Source organism: Rattus norvegicus, chromosome 5 (genome assembly GCF_036323735.1).
Source record: "Rattus norvegicus strain BN/NHsdMcwi chromosome 5, GRCr8, whole genome shotgun sequence".
Taxonomy (NCBI): domain Eukaryota; kingdom Metazoa; phylum Chordata; class Mammalia; order Rodentia; family Muridae; genus Rattus; species Rattus norvegicus.
In genome coordinates this window covers 62,922,571-62,943,870 of record NC_086023.1, presented here as the reverse complement: position 1 = coordinate 62,943,870, position 21,300 = coordinate 62,922,571, and the positions used below count along the sequence as shown (strand labels likewise).

The 21,300-nt window shown below is 42.9% G+C and overlaps 1 protein-coding gene across 3 annotated transcripts in view; it reads right to left on the bottom strand.

Annotated features, from left to right (window-relative positions):
- The window catches only part of Reck (reversion-inducing-cysteine-rich protein with kazal motifs), a 66,558-nt gene that overhangs the window by 21,404 nt on the left and 23,854 nt on the right, over positions 1-21,300 (bottom strand). For 2 of the 3 annotated variants that reach the window (NM_001415923.1, XM_063287725.1), the window contains 4 exons: positions 10,364-10,397; positions 7,847-8,044; positions 5,939-6,206; positions 931-1,110 (listed from right to left, as the gene is read on the bottom strand). In NM_001415923.1, coding sequence (NP_001402852.1) covers positions 931-1,110; positions 5,939-6,206; positions 7,847-8,044; positions 10,364-10,397 — 680 coding nt within the window. Of the gene's footprint in view, positions 1-930; positions 1,111-5,938; positions 6,207-7,846; positions 8,045-10,363; positions 10,398-20,581; positions 20,683-21,300 lie in introns of those variants that run through there. The other variant, XM_006238069.4, reaches the window with a different exon arrangement.

Here is a 21,300-nt window from a genome sequence, read left to right as displayed (position 1 = left end):
GATGGCTTCTGGCAATTTAACTCTTACTGTTCTAGGGCCAAAAGCTGACTTTTGGCAATTTCACAGAGAAAAGAAAGGAAAAAAAGAAAAGGAAAAGAAGAAAGTCAGGTATACACACACACACACACACACACACACACACACACACACACACACACTGCTGGCTGGGCCTGACCACCTATTTCATCAATTTCACAAGTGCACATCCATACTTATACACATGCACACATACCTACATATGTATGCATGTACACACATATAGATAGACATATATTCCTGATACCAACATCGTGTGTTTGGTGGATGGAACGGAGCCCAACAGTCATGCTTTATATTTTCCCTCAGCTTTGTTATGCCTTCTTAGATAAAAGTTCTTCATAAAATAACTTTATAAATAGAATGTTACACAAAAGGGGTTACAGAAGGATGTTGGTAGTAAGTTCAGAACAGTGTTTCACTGTAAGCTCATTATAAGTTCAAAGCAGCAGTCTTACATGGCCCTGTTTTATCATGCTGCCCAGCTGTGGCTTCATCCGTGGATATCTGCAGGAATCACTAGGGTATGTAATAGTGGCAAGAAAGGCATATCAGCAGCGAGAAGCAACCGTGGGCTGAAGCCTCTGGGGCTGTGCCTCTCCATTGCACACCCATTGCAACCAAGCTATACCATGGGCTGTCTCCAGGAAGTCACTTTCTTGCCACAGTCTCTCCTAGATGGCTTCTGTCACTTTTTGTTGTTAGGTATTATCTACTAATAAATGTTATCTCTTATGAAATGCTCCATTCTGCCCCTCTTTTAAAAGGTGAGGGGCTGGAAAGAGCTCAGTGTTTATGAGAACTGGCTGATCTTACAGAGATCCAGAAGGCATTCCAGAAAGAACGAAGTTAATGACAGTGCATTTCTATTTCCAGGTGTAATAATTTTCCTACCTGTTGTTAAAGTTTGTACAGTAAGTAAGGTTTGTACAACCCAACTGGCAAGGCTCCCGGACATCAGCCAGACAGGCCAGCATGGACACTTCCCCGGGGTTATATTCACAGATGCGGTCAAACTCCTGCCAGCTCTGTGTGTTTCCCCAGCTCATGCTGTAGAGTTTCGTGCACAATTCCCTGAAACAAAGGATAAATGCAGCACATCAGACAGAAGCCTAGTGAATATTTGCTTTATGAAAAACTAAAATTGTATCGACTATTTTTAAGAACATAAAGAAAAAAGGTACAAATTAACTAGCTCCTGGTATTCGGAGCCAGATGAAGTCATCTTCTCCATGAAAAATGGTGTTTTAAAAGCCAGTGAGGCTGGAGAGGTAGCTCATCAATTAAGAGCTCTTTCGGAGGCCTCAGATTTGATCCCCAGCACCCACATGGCAGCAGCTCCTAACTCTGTGGCTCCGATTCCAGGGGACCCCCACACACTTTCCTGGCCTCTGAGGGCATCAGGCTTGCATGCGGTGCACAGATACACATGCAGGAAAACACTCATACAAATAAAATAAAAATACAACACAATGTACATATTTAAAAAAAGTCATCCACAGGACAGAGTGGGACTGAGTCATGGCTAAGCGGGAGAAAGAGCTCACCATGCAAGCCTGGTGATCTGAGCCTGACCCCCCAGAACCCACATAGTGGCAGAAGGAAAGAATGGAGTACAGTTTCCTCTGATCTCCACACACATTCCATGGCATGCATGCCCATCCCACCCCACCCCAGGAATAAATAAATAAATTCAGTAATACATCAGTAAATAATTTCCCAAAAATTAAAGAAAAAATCACCCAACCCCTTTGCTACGATTGATAGAAAGGTGGATACGTCCTTTTCTGGTCCCTTAGGGTGTTTTGTTCATCCTCAGTCCTGGACAACTATTTTTCCCATAGCTTTCTTACTCCCTTCTTTTCTCAATATGTACTTAAAGTAAAACACAAGGTTTTACCTCCACAAAGGTACAATCTCCTCTAATTATGCTAACCATACAAGGCAGAGTGCTTTGCTAAAGAAGCATTTTAAGAGTAACTGTGTGAGCTATGAGCCTGGGCTGCTGGGTTCAGTACCTAGAACCAGGAAAGATGAGGGGTGGGGTTTATAGACTAAAGTTTGTTTAAGTCACTTATATTCCTTAAGACCCTCAAAACTTCTCCATACTATTGTAGTTGATCCACCGCATCCTGGGGCTTTTATACGCTGGATTCATTAGTCTATTTTTTTTTCCTTTTTCTTTTTTTCGGAGCTGGGAACTGAACCCAGGGCCTTGCGCTTCCTAGGCAAGCGCTCTACCACTGAGCTAAATCCCCAGCCCCGCATTAGTCTATTTTTATAAACCTATACATGTTCACTATAAAAATTTGATATCATTGAAATATACAAAACTATAAGTAAATATTTTCTACCGTTCTCACAGTTATTTGACTCTCAAAATACCCCATGAAGAAGGGGTTGGCTTTAACTTTTTAATGTGAATGAATGTTTGCCTGCATGTACATCTGTGCACTGTGTGTGTGTCAGGCGTCAATGGAGGTCATCGGATCTGCTGGACCTGAATCACAGACAGCTGTGAGCTGCTGTGTGGTTGTAGGAAATGAACCTGGGTTGGCTAGAGAGCAGCCAGTGCTCTAGACACTGACCTAAAGAAGTCCCTTTACTCTGCAGTATGTCTGCCCGCTCTCCCTGGAGTCAGGAGCGCCGTTCTATGTGCCTGCTTCTTCAAGGCACTGGTGACGCAGTATCACTACACAGATCAGACCCTGGCTCTCATGGGAGTGTGCACATTTTGAGGAAGAGGAAGTCAGTATTTTTTCTAGTTATTAATTTTCTATATTTACCCTGAATAGATTATTCAACATCTTGAGTTAGTTTCTAACATTTAAAACAGAAATTATATAAATTTCCCCAATTATCTCATGAGGTTTCAGAAAGGTCAGTCTGATGAAACTGAAAGCATTCAGCAAACCATAAACCTGTTGTTAAGGTAGCGGCAGCAGGTAACAGGGCCTGCTGCCAACCTAACAATCCCTGGGCCCATATAGTAAAGGAGAGAACAACGCTCAACTGTCCTTCAATCTCCCCTGCACCAGATCAGATGCCCTCCTAAATACATGTTAGAAATGACAGTAACACTCTTCAAAACCAACACCACGCGGGCCTGCTCATCAGGCCGGCGGCACCTTTAATCCCAGCACTTGGGAGGCAGAGGCAGGTGGAGTCAGCGAGTTTGAGGCCAGCCTGGTCTAAACAGTGAGTTTCAGGACGGCCAGGATTACTTAGAGAGGAGTTGTCTCATAAACCAAAACAAATAGCAAGAACCATCCCAAGCTCCAGTCACTCAATACAGACAGAAATTTATTTTTGTGAGTGCTGAAACATTCCTCAGCACCCCTCTCATCAATACTTTATTAACTTCTATACAGAATCCACCTCTGTAACTATAGGGCCAGTTACTTACAGTTCGTCCTTTCAATTGGCTTTGTTTAGAGTTTTTTGTCTCTTTGGTAAAGTTGGATGGATTACCCTAGGCATAATTTGTTTTTGTAATGGTTCACCAATTTTATGAGAATAAAATAAAATGTTTCTACTTTTCCTTCAGGATATCCTAGTAATGTTTGGCTCCTTTTTGTCCAAAATACCTCTAATAAGGCAAACTTCTGTTACATCTTTGTTGTAATCTGAATGAGAATGCCCCCATGGGCTCATGTATTTGAATACTTGGTCTTTGGTGGAACTGTTTGGGAAGGATTAGAAGGTGTGGCCTTGTTGGAGAAGGTATGTCATTAGGGAGAGGGGCTTTGAGGTTTCAAAAGATTTGTGCCACCCTACCCCTAAATCTGCTTCATGATTGTGCCTCAAGATATGAGCTCTCAACTACTGCTCTGGCACCCACCATGCCTGCCTGCTTCCATGCTCCCTGCCATGATGGTCCTGGACTCTTAACCCTCTAAACTCAAAGCCCAATTAACCAATTCTTCTCTAGTTGCCCTGGTCATGGTGTCCCATCATAGCAACAGAAAGGGACTACCCACCATGCTCTCAGCTACCTCCACTGACTGTCAGCGCTACACTGTTTGCTCAGTTCACATTTGCACTATTTTTCATCTCTGGGTGCCATACCCAATTGATGATTTGGATGTGAAACAATTCCTTAGAGGCTCAGGTGCTGAAGGCTTGGTCCCTAGCTGGAGAGTTGGCAGAAACTTTAGGAGGTTGAGTTTAGCTGGAAAGTCTGACTGGAGAGAGTAGGTGATTGGGTGAGCAGCTCTGATCTACCAAACTCCCTCCACTGGAATATTCTGCTTCTCCTCAGAATAAGCCAATGGAGCCGGGATTCTGGACTGAAACCTTTGAACTGAAATAAAACTTTCCTCATTTGTTTATGACAGATTTTTTTGTTCCAGAACCACCACACAATAATTCTCCAACTAACATAGATGCCTATATCACTAAGGTTGTTATAATAAAAGACTGTTTAAATTCAGTTTGTCCTTTCTTCCTTTTAACAGTGGGAATCATGGGGCTCAGGCTGGCCTTGAACTCAGTATATAGCTGAGGCTGACACTGATCCTCCTGTCTCCACCTCCTGAGTGCTGGGACACATGGGATATGTGTCTCCATGACTAGTTTATGTGGCATTAGAGGGCTTTATGCATGCTAGGCAAGCACTCTACCAGCTGAATTACAATCCCTATCCTAAAATTTCATAATTTAATAACTATCTCTTAAATATTAGATCAAAACATATTCTAAATAACTATTTGCATGTGTAAGTATGTGCCTGCACATGTGAGTAAAGGGGCTTACGGTGCTAGAAGAGAGTATTAATCCCCCACAGTTGGGGCTATAGGTAATTGTGGGCCACCCAATGGTTGCTGGGACCAAGCTCAGGTCTTCTGCAAGAACAGTAAGAACTCCTAACCACTGAGCCCTCTCTCCAGGCCCAGCACACTAAAGCTTAATGACATCACATCATCCATAAATAGTTAGCCCTTTTAATAGTTAATCCTTCATACCTCTACTCAATGTATAAAACAAAATTTTAAAGGGCTGAACTCAAGTTCTATGTGATCCTATGACCTCCTCTTCTGACCCCCTTGGGCACCAGGCATATATGTCATACACATGTACACATGCAAGGAAAATATTCATATGTTTTTTAAGTTAAATTGTATTTATTTATTTTTTTTGTGTGTGTGCATGTGCATTCACAATGTGTAGCAGTGTGAGAACAACTTGAGGGAGTCTGTTTTCCTCTTTTACCATGTGGATCCCAAGAATTACACTTAGATCATTTAATTATTTAATCAGGCCTGGTGGCACGTGTCTCTACCTGCTAAGTAGTGACCTTGCTGGCCCTAAAATATTGTACTTAAACAGTCTTCAGTTAACATTTGCTGAACAAAATAATTAGAGACTCTGGGCTGGTGAGATGGCTTAGTGGGGAAGAGTGTTTTCTGCTCTTGCAGACCCAGGTTCAGCTCCTAATATGTGCATGGCAACTTACAGCGGCCTGTAATGCCAACTCCAGGGGATCTGACGCCCTCTTGGGCCTCTGGGGGTACCACCCATCCACACAAGTATAGACAGAACACTCATATGCATAAAATACATATACTTTAAAAAATTTTAAAAAGTGGGGTTGGGGATTTAGCTCAGTGGTAGATCACTTGCCTAGCAAGCGTAAGGCCCTGGGTTCGGTCCCCAGCTCCGAAAAAAAGAAAAAAGAAAAAAGAAAAAATTTTTTTAAAAAGTGAGAGATTTTCTATTCTTCTATTATCGTTTGCACTAGGACTGAATCTGTACATGCTAAGCAGTCTACCACTGAGCTATACACCCATTTTTATCTTCCAAATGCTAAGCCTACACAACACAAAAATAAGACATTTGTTAAAAGCCACCAATTAAAATGCTGTTTTCTGTTGATCTTGATAAAGGAAAATGAGATACTAACCTACACACTGAGGTGTTTGCTTTAGAGCAACAATGCAATTTGGCCCCATCAAGGCCGGTTGAGGGAGGAGGGTGCACGGTGACTCCAGGGTGAACTGACTGTGAGCTTTCGAGAAAACACTGCCAAAGAGGATCTTGAGGCAAGGGCTGGGTCTTGCAACCCTCAATGAGGCCGTCCACAATCTCCATTTCTGTCTTCTTAGACGTTAGAATCCTCCTGCAGGCGCTCTGGCAAGCATGCTCTTCAGCTCTGTCACAGCAGTACAAACCTGCATTCAGGGCGGAAGGCTGCTGTGAGACGCTTCATAACCACTGCTCTGCCGAGAGCAGCACGGGAGCAGGCAGGAAACATGTCGCCCCTGTGCAAGTCTCTGCAGCAAACAGGGCCTGTTCTCTTCATTCTGCAAGTTTCCCAGAATCCACCACAGTTCCCAGCCGTGAGCTTTCTAGAACTATCCTTATATAAGTCATCCCACACCTAAGAAAACCTCACATAAAACATATTATTATGCTCTTGGAAAAAATATTGCAAATCAGAGTGGGCTTAATTCCTGCTTGTGTCTAGTCTATATAAGATTGGTGACTAACTTCTGTGGCATTAAAATCATTCCACTTAATCATACCCTGAGATACCACAGACGTTTTTAAGTCTGTAGAAGCTAATTAATATACATTGTAATTTAGATACTATGAACTCTGTCAATATCTTAGTTTATTTCTGCCTTTAATTTTCTTTTCTTTTCTTTTAAGATGACAGGGATTGAACCAGGGCCTCCAACATGCTAATGGGCCATGGTTTGCCTGTGAATGTCCGTCCCCACTCACCCAGCCTTTAATTTTCTACAAAGAACTAGAAACCAAAAGAATACTTTCAGGCAGGCTACAGACTTCGGAAGGGTTCTCTCAAGTAGCTTCTCAGGTGTCTGCATTTGAGGAAGCACACTTAATTTGAAGCTGCCTTTTCTAGCTTCCTCTGGGTTGGGACAGACACTGGAGCTTATTGCTCTACCCTTAAAACCTCTTTCTGCCTTAGCTTTCTTAGAGCTTCTATCCCTCACTGCTGGCAACATTCCAGTGTGTTTAAATGTCAGGAAACACAGATCCGCTTTAGAATAAACGAAGGCCACGTGTCTGGTTTTCACCACACCACCACATCACAGGGCGTCAGAAGCCTCAGATTCTGATTTCAATTATGGCCACACAATGCACACCACTTTCAAGATAATAAAAGAAGCCTTAGAATATTCCAGTATGAACACAAACATCTGCCTTATAAGCTAGTCTTTCGTCAGTCTGGTTGACCTGTCGGTTCTTTAAACTCTCTCGGTGAGCGGAATGGATTCTAGGAAATCTAAAGTAGGTGTTTGAAGATTCCCGCAAGGACTGCTTCATCAGAGCCTTGATTTTTCAAAAATATCATTCTCTTATTTTTATGATTTTTTTATTTTGAAAGTAAAAGCTTCTATTAAAAAAAGTTTCAGCATTACAGAAATATATGGTGTAGAACAGCTAAATAGAACACACTATGCTTTCAGTTCTGAAACTTGCTTTGTTTTCTAAATACACCTTGGACTTCTGGAATAAATTTACCCCCTTTTGTTAGTTGTAAAGTGTGGTTATTGCATAGAAATATCATTTAGTCAATATCCTGATGCATTTTTGGGTTATTTCTATCTTTTTTCTCATATACTACTACGCATTTATATGTAATATACATACATATATATACATTTATGTTTTCTTGTGTAAATGACAACATGGAATTTCCTGGTGTAAAGGTATAGTCTGATGTGCATCAGAGATCTGGATGTCTCAAGGGAACCCGACCAGACACCTACATGAACACATGAGTTTGTAAATGAATTAATTATTCATCGAAGACGGAGAAGAACACAACCCCTTCACTTACTGTCAGTTGGGTTTCTCATTGGATACGACTGGGTGTAATTGTTCACACAGTGTATCAACTGTGGACTAATAGACGCACAATAATTTTCCACTGCTTTGATCTGAGATGGTCCAGGAGAGGAGTCTGTTCGAAAAATGGCTTGACAGAATTCTCGGCAGTTGGTGTGATGCCCCGCGTAACTGCAGCACACCGAGCCCACTGTGGAGAAAGAGAGACACTGAGATGAAACGGCTTTTTGTTAATGTTAACCAGTGATCACCAGCACAGCCCTGAATATGAGAAGTAAAACATGCCTGGAGGATAATAATCACGTGACTCAGCAGGACTACAGACAGCCATGGGCCATCCAATGCTCACTGACACACGACAGCCACACTCATCGACTTAACTCTCTAGTCAACTCTATCCCTACCTGAGTGCCACAACCCCAGAAGTGTGCACAAGCACATGCAGGAATTTCTGGTTGACATGACAATTTGGTGCATAATCTGGTGTCTAATGCAGGTCAGGACTGCTATGTACAACACCTAACACTGTCCCTTTCCATGCGGCCTTCCCAGTGTCCGAAGTGCCCATGCTCAGAAAACAGACATGGCCTCTTTCCACACTGCACTTGTGCAGACTTATACACAAACCAAACCAAACCAAAGAGAACACAATGACAGTGCCTTAAACTTATTATATGGATCTGTAAAAACCAAGAGAGAGCACAGCAACTTAATAAATTTAACAAATATGTACTTTGAAACTGAACTCTCAAATTTTCTACACAGTTGACACATCTGTAAGAATCTTCCTATACTGTAGAAGTCTTTGTTTTAACTAATACAGTCTGTCTCAAGTAAAAGTCAAAGCTAAGTCATTTGAAGGGGAGGGACTGCTTTTGTATATGTAAAATAGCCAAAGCCAGGCGTGCAGCACACACCTGCCATCCTGCAGCACTTGGCGGACGAGACAGAATGATCACAACGGAGGCCACCCACCACCATGACTCCAAGAGATGAAAGTAAAATGAAGCAAATCACAGCAGCAACACCCCCCAGTGGCCAGGAGTGGTGGTGCACACCTGCAATCCAGGCTGGGCTACATACATAGTGAGGCAAACGAGCACACAGAGAAACGCACAGCGATGCCATTCACCATGGGAAGGGACGTGCGTGGCTGGCAGTACGGTGAGGGATCATAATGGCGAAGATCGAGAGACCCTCCAGCATCTAAAGGTGTGCATGCAGGGGCTGCTAAAGGAGCTAGAGTGGCAGGAACAGGTTTATAGAGAGAGGCTAAGAACTCCTACATGATGTCAGAAATGACTACAGAACAGCCAGAAACGGGGCGTCAGAGATTCCACAGAGCAATGAATTTGGAATTCAGGTGACTTCAAGAAATGAGTCGTGTGTAAATTCATCAACTGGGGACAGAGTTTGACCTTATGGAACGTACCTCGGTTTCCTGGACCACATTATTCCATACCTATTATGTACTAGGTTTGACTTTTAACTACCCCCAAGTTTATGTCTACTGCCAAAGAACACACGCTCACTTTGGGCAACAGCTGCCTTTCAGTACTGCTATGTGTATGGTGCTGGAGGTGACAAGGACCTTAGATGTCTAAGCATACACTCTACCTCTGTGCTACATCTCCAGCCACAGAAAGAAGTTCTGCCGCATTTATTAGTGTACACTGCAGTGGTGGTTTTCTGGGAGCCCCCATGCATGAAGTGAAATAGGATCAAGTGTCTGTCTCCTGATTCCTCCATTGGCTTAGCTTCCTTGCCAGTGAGGGAGGATCCGAGATCACCTGCCAAAGTGTACTATAGGGTACACTCTGAACGAGGCCCCAGTTTACAACCAACTGCTTGTTCTTCAGCTGTCTTTTCCCACCTCCAACCGCTGCTCTCGACATTCCCTTCACATGGGATGCTGCTCCTCCAGACTTCACTGTACACATCGTCTGCTTCTCTCTCAACCCCCTACAAATACCTTATTTAATTTCAAGGCCCAGTTAACTGATGAACTCCACGAGGTCTCCTCTAAGCAACCTTGCAATAAGATTCCTGTTTCCTCTAAACCTCTTCCTTTTATCAGTGCTACCTCATATTCTACACCATTTCCAAGTGCTTTGTGTTCTGGGCATGTCTCCCACAGGTAAGTGTCTGCTCCACACCAGGCAAGTACTCAATAAATACCTGTGTACTGGACCAAGAGGCAGCCCTTAGCAAGGACTACGTCACATACTGTAGATGTATGTTTCCTCAGAAGAGACCTTATTATCGGTGTTATCTTTCTCTAGTGATCTATCTATAGTGTTGGTTTATAAATATGCAATTGGGACACAGGAATTGTCAGACTACACACATGATTTGAACAGGCAGTGGCCTAGCAGAATCCTGTGTGCCTGCTTCTTCAGATGGCTTCTCAGGCGTAGTGCTAAGAGTACTGGCGATCATTTACTGTTAACTAAGTCTGTAAATGTCTTACTCTCTGAACTGCTCACATGATCACTGACAACATACTTACTTTCATTTCTGCTAATGCAACTGAAAAGAGCGTTCTGTAAATTAAAGAAAAACAAACAAATTAACAAGCAGAATCTCTAATTTTATTCTGTTTTAGAATCACATGGAAATCAGGATATCATATTCTTTAATTATTTTCTAAATTTGAAGCTGAAAACATAGAGGTTAAGAGTAACCATCGTATGACCGTGGCAGAGATCCCTCTCTGCGCTGTATACTGACGCGTAAGGAGCGAAGCTCTGGTGAGCTGGAGTAGTGTGAAGGCCCGTGTGTGGAGGGGATCACCCTGTACTGATTTCTACTTTTCCTTGTAGAATATAAAATGCCTTTTAGAAAATAACATAATAAAAATCACTCAGATGTACATTATTTCCTGTAATTACTGCATTTTAGAGTAGATGTGACCTCAGAGGTTACCTCTGATTGTTCTCAAACATGACTGTGCAGTGGAACCTCCCAAACTTCCCAGGCCTACCCTTCCCACGTGACAGAAATCTACACTTTACACAACGTTTCAGAGATAGCTTTCATTTAGTCTTCTTGTGGTCAGAGTTTGGGAAACTCCCTAGCATTTTACAGAGGGAAGCCTTCTGCAGGCAGAGGACACCTGCTTGCACTAGACCCCAGAAGTTGCTAAAAGCAGAGACTGAGATCAGAGTCGATTGTTCTAGAAGCCTTAGATTTTGTTCAGAATGCTACCCTGTTTAAGTCATTGCCCGAAAAGTAAGGGAAAAAAGGAAAGAAAACAAGAAAAAGACAAAAGACAAAAGAAAAACAAAACAAAACAAAACAACAAAACCGTTCTTGTCCAAAACCATTAGGATATGCAGGGCGCATCACCTGTGAGTCAGTATCTTTCATGACTGGAGGAGAACGACTTACTAAAATAAACGTGCTAACATAAAGCATGGAAGGAAATCAGATGTACCAGGACTGTCCATCAAACCCAGCTAAGGGACTGCGCTTAAGTCCATCTTTAGTTGGGCGTGGTGGCACATGCTCATAATCTCAGCACTTGGGAGACTGAGGCAGGAGGAGGTTGAGTTTGATGCCAGCCTGAGCCACACAACACAGTGACCTTTTAGAATTTGTCTCAACAACAACAACAAAAAAATCAAAAATACAAGAGAGAAAATATAAACAGGTAAAAATGACCAGCATTACCAACCTTGGAAGTCCAGCTTCCAAGGTTTCCAGGCATGGTGGCTACCACCCGTGGCCCATCACTAGAGGGTCAGGTGGGAGGTCTGTCACTGGTGTGAAGCCAGCCTGAACTACATCGTGCATGTCAGGCTAGCCTGTGCTACAGTGGAAGACTGTTCAAACAGCCAAGAAAAGTCTATCTGTACTGTTGACAAAGCTGCACTGAACTCCCTCTTTCTCCCTATCCATATTCCACTGTAGGAGTGGCCCACACTGGAGTTCCTCACTTAAACGAAAGTGAGTAAGTTAACTAACAAACGGACCCAGGTCTCGCAGGAAGGGACAACAAATTCCTCCAGTGTGCACGCTTCTGCCAGAGCTGGTAGATCAGAATAAACAGTGAGAAATAAGTAGCCTCTCAGTGTCCTTCAGCAGTGAACTGTTTTGCTTGTCTCCTCACACATGTTCCTTTGTCTTACTGTGGCGTTTCAGTTACCATTATCAGACAACTCTCCACTGGTGCTCATCAGCCCCAGGAACATTTATAAAACAAAATAAAATCAATATTAAAACTAGCCTGCAGAGAAATAGCTTCCATCAGGATTAGCCTCCTAGGGGACGCCTGATGCCTGCAGTCATTTCCTGTCATTGAAAGTGCGGTGGAGTGGGCATTAATTAGCATCTTGTGAGTAGAAGCCATAAAGGTTGCTGAGAACAGGCCAGATGTCCCTGGTCTCTAAGGATCCAGATGGCAATGTCAATCATAACAAATCTCCAAAACCCTGCAGTAACGTTTATGAATTTGTTCAAGCTAGATTTTTAAAATTGGACTTTACTTTTTAAAAAAGATTTATTATTATATGTAAGTACACTGTAGCTGTCTTCAGACACCAGAAGAGGGCATCGGATCCCATTACAGATGGTTGTGAGCCACCATGTAGTTGCTGGGAATTGAATTCAGGACCTCTGGAAGAGCAGTTGGTGCTCTTAACCGCTGAGCCATCTCCGGCCCCCACCAAATCTGACTTTATGAGCAAGAGAAACATCCCTTCCAGTTCAATCTTACGATAGCTTAGCCTAAGAGGACGGCACTAAAGGAAATAAAGGCTCAGGTATCAGAGACCATCTAAGTCACCATCCTGTGACTTAGGTCACAGGAGCAAGCGGGAAACAGCCGCAGAAGCCAGTCTGCCCACACGGCAAACAATACAGAGAGTCTGCCAGCTGCTGAAGGAAAAGGAGGACAAACCTGTCTTCCTTGATGTCCCCTGAGAGTAAACATTCCCCAAGCAATTATATTACTTCTTTACTGTTTTCCTGGATGTGTTGAATGAAAACTTGATTTTCTACACAGGAGCACCATTAATGTTAATACATTACTTCTACATCTTTACTCAGTCTATGGTTTAAAAATATGTTTTGTTTGGGGCTAGAGAGATGGCTCAGTGGTCAAGAGCACTGGCTGCTCTTTCAGAGGACCAGAGTTCAGTCCTCAGAACTCACATGGCAGCTCACAATGGTCTCTAACTTCAGGTTTGTGGACCTGACACCCTCACACACGCAAGCGAGACAACATTGTGTGTAGAACAGCTAAATAGATAAACTATTTAAGATATAAAAATATGTTCTGTCCCTCTATCGATGTGATAGTCATTAATCTGCTACACCCATTTTGAGTTGATAGACTGACCATATCCAGCTTTGATAAGAGTCCTATGTTTGTTATAAGTAATTCTTCATCCTTTTTAAAGTCAGCTGTCCTTATATTTGCATTCCTCCTGCCTCAAATTTCCAAGTGCAGGGGTCCCAGGGTGTCACCATGCCTGATCATCAGCGACTCTTTTCCATGCCTGAGCTACTGTTGATTATTAATAGGCCAAAGGCGTATGTATGAATTGTGGCATTAGCTTAGAATTACTTTCTGGTGTCTTAGCTAGTTAAGTCTTTCAAATGTCTGACTGCCATCTGCTGGCAGAACAGGAAGCAAGCGTTCATGTTCTCCAGTGGAGTCTTTCCAGACCTGCTTCCCACAGCTGCACCCACGGGATGCCACTGAATAGCTCTCCTTCTTATTTAACAGATAAAATCTACAGTGGCACTGAGGTGAGGTATACCACACCAGAAACCCAAGAGCACCCCAATATACTGAGGCTGACAGGATCCTAAGATCAACGTGGGCAACAGGGCAATGATTTCACAACTAAAATCTACCTGAGAAAGCACTCATCCCATTTCAGACCACAGCTCTGACTCCAGGTCCCAGTGTGGCTCCTGCAGGTTTCTAGCAGTGTGCGTGCTCACTGTTTCTAAGTCTCTGTGGATTCCTCTTCCCAAGGACTAGACTGCAAGCTTTTGGCAGACAGTGGCTCATCACTGAGAAAGTTCCTCCACACGCTGGTGTATCAGCTCACTGTGCGTCATCGGCTCAATGAATGCTAAGTAATGAGTGGAGACAGATACAAAACGACTGCAGAGCTCTGCTCCAGGGACTCAGCGGCCAGTATTAACTAAGATGTACTTAGGAGAAACATACATACATACATACATACATACATACATACATACATACATACATACATACTACATGTTTAATGACCTCCAAAGGGAAGCAATACTTTAAATCTATCTATCTATATGTCTGTCTATCTATCTATTTTTTAAAAAAGATTTATTTATTTATTATATATAAGTACACTGTAACTGTCTTCAGACACACCACAAGAGGACATCAGATCTCATTACAGATGGTTGTGAGCCACCATGTGGTCACTGGAATTTGAACTCAGGACCTCTGGAAGAGCAGTCAGTGCTCTTAACCGCTGAGCCATCTCTCCAGCCCCTATCTATCTATTTTTGAGACAAGGTCTATCTACAGAACCCTGGCTGCCTTGGAACCCACTATATAGATGAGGCTAGTCTCAAACTCACAGAGATCTATCTGCCATTGCCTCCTGAGTCCTGGGATAAGGGTATGCACAGCCATAGCTGGTAAATCTTTAGGGTTTAATAGCTAGTGATCCATGGGAGATGATTCAAAAGAGGGAAGAGTGGACAATGTGTGCTGGCTTTTATTTGGTTACATCTGGGAAGACTGTACTCAGCATCTCAGGGAGAAGTGCAAGAAAGAAGACAATTATCTGTTTTGGGGTGTGTGTGTGTGTGTGTGTGTGTGTGTGTGTTGCATGCCTTTAATGAATCTGTTAGTTTGAGGCAAGCCTGATCTACATAGCAAGTTCAAGACCAGCCAGGGCTACACAGTGAAATCTTATCTCAAAAAGAAAGTTAGCAGAGAGGATTCTGGACTGTCATTAAATAGGGGTAATTAAAGGTATGGGGTCTGCGCTAGGGAAGAGCATGATACCCTGGCTTCAACTCCTAGTACCACAAAAACAAACAACAAGGTATGAGAAGATAAGGCATCCAGTAGAGACCAGTTTAGATGAGGCACGATCGTAGCTAGTCTGACAGGACCAAGACTATAGGCATACTCTTACTCAGCTAAGGTATGACCGGGAAAGGAAATGAACCAGCACCAAGGACAGTAAACAGGAGCTTCTCCTCTCCTAGGACAATACAGTGCAATCCCAGCACTTAAGTCTTACTATCTTAAGCCAGTACTGCAGGACCTAACAGGTTTCGCTCTTTTTGGAGCTCATCAGCTGCAGGTAACGGCTCATACCTCTGTAGAGATTTACCATTCCTAAAGTCTTCCCTCACAGCCTGCTATGTACTATGCTCCAACAACTCTTGGCATTCCCTCAGTGTGAACTAATACATACTTTATATTTAGAGCCTTAAGACTTTACAAAGGCGAAGTCCCACTTCGTGTATGTGTAAGAACAAGTGTGTACCCACTAGGGACTGAGCCAAGGGCTTCTAAGCCACAGCTCCAGCCTGTGCGCTTTGTTAAAATAGCCAAAAGCTGACTGGGAGGGACAGACAGCACAGCTGTCCAAAGCCTATGTTGTTCCCTGCCACACCAGAGCCCCTGCAGCAGGCTGACATCACACTACAGCTTAGGAGACCTCCAGCTGACAGTGACATGGCTAGCCCTGCTCTTTCTGGTCCCTTAGACTGCTCCCCATCTCCCTTCTTTTATGCTTCCAACACAAAGTAAACCTGGAACCAAGGTTAATTTGAGAAAAAGGAACTAAATATTGATGCAAACATATCTTCAAGCATACGTTTACTGGAACACTCGCTGAGGGCATGGCACAGTCCCAGCAGGCATATACAAACACGCACTCCACACTAGCATCCGGGGCAGAGCCAAGTGCATGCTAACGGTGGTAAAGGTGGGTGGAGGACTAAACATTACTGGTAACTGCAGGAACCTGGTGGCTGTAGTTCATGACATGGGAAGAAGACTATATTACATGCTATTCTCAATTGTGAACCACGTGAATAATCAAAGAATGCAGGTTTACATGAACCCGCACCCTGTCATACAGCCATGTGCTGGCAGTGGTGCAGACAGCTGCGTCTAGGACTTGCCTTTGGCTCTGTGGTCTAAGGGCCACTGTGCTGCCTTTATCTTAGCATTCTCACAGAACCAGCGGTCATCAGCAAAACAATCTAGTTGTGTTAGCAATTACTTAACCCAAAACTTTAATCCTAAAACTTTTAAAAATTATTGTTTAATTACTTTATATGTACGAGTGTTTTGGCTGCATATAGATCCCATGCATGCCTCATGACCTAGAGGTCAACAGAGGGTGTCAGGTCCTGCAGGGCTGGAGTTACAGATGGTTGTAAGCAGCCATATGGGTGCTGGGAATTGAATCTAGGTCTTTGTATAAACAAGAAGTGGTCAGAACCACTGCTTCAACTCTCCAGCTTCTTAAACCGTTAAAAAAGGCCAAACTACTGGATTTTCTTTACTATCTGTCACCTTCTTTAAAGAAACCATCAGAGAACTAGACTGAGGAAAAGAGGTAAGAGGCAGGAAAGCTACAGTTCTGTGGACTGTACAGAAAGCCCAGGGCAGGAGCAGGGAGAGGAAGAGACAGGCAGGAGCATGGAGGTCTGATGCAGCTGCAGCACTCACTTCAGTGGCTTGAGCAGCAAATGGGACGGCCATATTAGGACAGTGTCAGGGAAGTCTGACATTAAGGTTTGACATGAATTTACGGATCCTGAACTAAAATTTAAGCTCACAATTTTATCACCATCACCATGTCTCTGGATACTTCATTACCCTCACATCCCTCACAGAATTTATCAATGTTTACTCTGATAATCAAGGAAAAAATAATAATAAAAAAATCCAAAAATTACCACACTGGTATCTAGAAGAAAAGGTTCACAGATAAACTGTGGACAAAGACGGTGTGAAAACCCACCTCAGGTAATGTCTTATATCTCACAGAAAGCAATTCCTTAGTTACCTAGTTTTAATCAAATGAGCCAGCACACTCGGTGCTGGTTGTGCTAAGCTTACAGCCTCTGCTCTGGCTGCTGGTGCCAACGCCGTTCCAGGCTTTGAGTGTTCTGAGTAGGATTGGGTTCTAGCACTGAACAGCCACAAGCCTCATCATGACCTAGTCCATATTTCTGGGTGTCTCAAGGATTATGCTTGTGGGAAAATTCAGGAAAACCTAGAACCGAGACTGCCCATAGTATATGAATGCGATTCTGTGGGAATCATCAAGTTAAAGGTTGGTTTTGGTAGCTCCTAGATCAAAGCTTGGTGATTTCACTCAAATATATGTAATTCTCAAAATGTATTATCTACACTTTTTACAATTATTTATTTTCATGTGTTTGTGTGTATAAATGTAAGTGTGTGGATGGGTATATACCTTAGTATGAGTCAGAGGTCAGAGGTCAGAGGTCAACTTACAGAAGTAGCTTTTTCTCCCTCCAACATTTGAGGAATGACACTGTGGGTGGCACTTGGGTAGTGAGGCTTAGCAGCAAGTACCTATCCCCACTGAGTCACCTTGTCAACTCAGAAGTACTTAATGCTAAAGGAGGTACTCTTTTGGGGTGGGTGGTAGTGATCAAATGAGAAAAGCAGAGTTGAAAGAAAGATTATCAGTCAGATCTCTCATTTTTAGATGAAATTCCCTATGTAAGAACTTCCTATAGGACCTGGAGGTGCACACCTTTAATCCCAGCACTAGGAGGCAGAGGCAGGCAGATCTCTGCAAGTTTGAGGCCAGCCTGGTCTACATACTAGATTCTAAACCAGCCAGCTACATACATAGTAAGACCTTGTCTCAAAAGACAAACAAAAAAATCTTTAAGAAATCCCTAGTTTTTGTGTATATATGATGTGCATGTATGGCGGAACAGTGCACAGAAGGACAACCTCTGGTGTTGACTCTCAACTTCCACCTTGTTTGAGACAGAGCCTCTGGAGGTTCCTCAGCTGCACACATCAGGCTAGCTAGCTGGGGCATCTGTCAGGTTCCACAGAGCCTTCTGTTTCTGTCTCCCATCCTGCCATTGTAGTACTGGAATTACGGCTCCTATGCTGGCTTCATCTGGGTACGTACTCAGATCCTCCTGTTTTCACAACATGCATGAAGCTGTCTCCCCAGCCCCAGTGCATTTTTAGTTAACATAAATGTAATAGGTGTCACAATGACAGTGTCACACACATGCCCACATGCCCACGCACACACGCAGACCATTACATTTTGTTCTTACTTGCACCCTACTCTCTCACTCAATCCCACTCTCTCCTCTCCAACCATCTTTTTTTTTTTTTTTACCTCATCTTTCTTTTTTTATTATTATTATTATTAACTTGAGTGTTTCTTATTTACATTTCGAGTGTTATTCCCGGTTTCCGGACAAACATCCCCCTAGTCCCTCCCCCTCCCCTTCTTTATAGGTGTTGCCCTCCCCATCCTCCCCCCATTGCCGCCCTCCACCCAACAATCACGTTCACTGGGGGTTCAGTCTTAGCAGGACCAAGGGCTATCCCTTCCACTGGGGATCTTAATAGAATATTCATTGCTACCTATGAGGTCAGAGTCCAGGGTCAGTCCACGAATAGTCCTTAGGTAGTGGCTTAGTCCCTGGAAGCTCTGGTTGCTTGGCATTGTTGTCTCTCCAACCATCTTAATGATGCATTATTTCCTGAAATCTTTTTGGATACAATGTCTAGGTTAATAGCTACTTTCTTTAAGAACTATGTAAATACTGTCTTCTGGCTTTTTTTTGTTGCTTCTGAGAAATCAGCTATTGGTCATTTTGAAAGAATGTTTTGAAAAAATTCTTATTGTAAGTTGTTGTTGTTGTTGTTGTTGTTGTTGTTGTTGTTGTTGTTGTTCTTCTTCTTCTTCTTCTTCTTCTTCTTCTTCTTCTTCTTCTTCTTCTTCTTCTTCTTCTTCTTCTTCTTCTTATTCCTATAATATGTAGATACCATCTCTTACAGCCTGGGCTGACTTGACTCACTATCCAGCTGAGTATGAACCCGAATTCATAGACCTTCTACCTCTACCTGGGCTCACAGGACAGAAACACTACCTCAGCTTCTACTATGTTTTCATTTCTTCAATTAAAATTTTATTTTATGAATTCTTCCCACCTACACTTGCTCCGTGTATTTTCAGGATCTTGTTTCCTACCCATGTTAAATATTTTGCAGTCTGCATGTGAGAGTTTCTACGGCACAGGCTCCTGAGGCCTATTCTGTTCACTACTGTTCCTGCCGGCTCTTGTCTCATGGCCTTGTTCAGTAGTGAGTTTTGTGATTATTTTTTTTTTTAATGTGAGTTGCTTACTTTCCCTAGAATTTTATCTGTGGGAGCTTGAAGTCTGGAATACAAAACCCTTCCTCCAGAGAGAATCTGTGTTATTTGTCTGAGGCATCTAAGAAAGGACTACCGTTTTAGAATTATTTTAGATATAGTCTCAGCTTGAGATTTTCTTTTTTTTTTTCTTTTTCTTTTTCTTTGGAGCTGAGGACCGAACCCAGGGCCTTGTGCTTGCTAGGCAAGCGCTCTACCACTGAGCTAAATCCCCAGCCCCCAGCTTGAGATTTTCTAAGCACCTACTTTATATGAGTGAGGCTTCAAACTTCACGTAGTAATACCAGTTTTCGAGGTAGACATTCTCTTTACATTGAGAAGCAATGTAGTCCTCTACAAAAGGAAATGATTCCAACTTTTGTCTTCCATATTGCAACTGCAGTATCTTTGGAAAGAGACCACAACTGGGTTTTCCATCTTTTATTGGTACCAAAAATCTCTTCTCTGACTTCCAAGTATGCAAAACTATACAGCTATGAAAACCAGCTCAGTAAATGTCAAAGTCCTCAAAGCTGTTGGCTTCTCAGTGCTCGGTCCCTGCTTGGTGTTTGGCTTGTGCATTCCATCGTTTCTTTCTAGCAAATCAAGCTAGCATTTAAAACTGTTTATCCCTATAGCCCAGAACAAGGTAATAAGTATGCCCTAGTGCCAGAAGATGAGGTCCCACACAAGACCTTCAGCACAGGGCAATAGTAAAAGTCTGCCAGGACACTAGGTGTCTTAGCTAGGGTCTCCGCTGACACGAAGAGACACCATGACCAAGGCAACTCTTATGTAAATAGGTTTCCTAGGAAATCCCCTTAAAGGAACCAGGACCAGCAAAATCGCCTAGTCTCTGAATCTCTACTCAAACCCTGTAAGATCTGTCCTTCAGGGTAAATACAACACCCGAAACCACAAACCTAAAGGAATGGCCACCCCAAGGCAAAGAAAAAGATATTAAATGCCCAGTTTGTAAGACTCTGATGTGATAAAAAGACTGTATTATACCAAATTTATCCAATTCACCTTAGAGCTGCTCACAGACAGTTCTAGCTCCAGTCTAGACTTCAGCTGTGATTTGCTTTGGGTCTATAATGCAGAACCAGTTCCCTGAATTAAAGTTATGTTGCCTCTCATTATTTCTAAATAATATGTAAGAACTCAAACTGAATTTTGAGTTATGTTGAGTTACTTGAGCTTTTAATACAAAGATACGCCTTGCGGACCTTTGGAAACTGGTTGTTTTATTAATTCTAGTCCAGACAAAGACAGGCGGTCTGGGAAGCAATCTGTCCTCATCTCTGTTGTAGCACAGTATTCGTCTCTCTTACCTTTCCTGTCTCGTCCTTCATCAACACACACTGCAGACTTCCTAGGGCAATGCAGAAATCCAAACAAGAGAAGGAAGCACACTAAAGTAATGGAGGACAGGCTACAGGAGATGGACAGTGTCAGACATCATGTGGAAGAAAAGAAGGAATTATCACAGTTAGGCACTTTGTTCAAGAGAAACCCAAAATGGTCATTTCAAAGGTAGAGGTAAGAAAAAACATTAAAAGCTCCCCTCCTTCTGGACAACAGGCTCTTTCCAGGAGGATCAGAGGGAGGTTGATGTTGACTTGGAAACTTGTCTTCAGAGACCAGATGTAACTTAGCCAACAGAACAAAGGGACAAAGGATAAATAAGACTCTCCAGTCTAAAAATGTTAATGAAGAAATATAATTATAGACTTTGAGAAAAGAAAAACCAATTAATCGGAAGTATGGCATAGAAGCAGCGGGAATGACTCTGTTTCTCCCAAATACAGACTGTTAATAGGGTCCTCATTGTTATGCATTTAAGTCTCCCAACTCCATGACCTTAACTCTGAGAGTAACACAAGTGTCACACTTCAAGGGGTTCTAGAAAACAGACACCTAAAGGAGTTTTGTACATTTGTACAAGGTGAACTATCTCCTCTACTTTCACTCTCTTATCTCCATACTAGGGAGCACGGTGCTGGAAACCCATCCCGGAGACGAGGGTTCCCCAAATGCGAGGTGCTGAAGC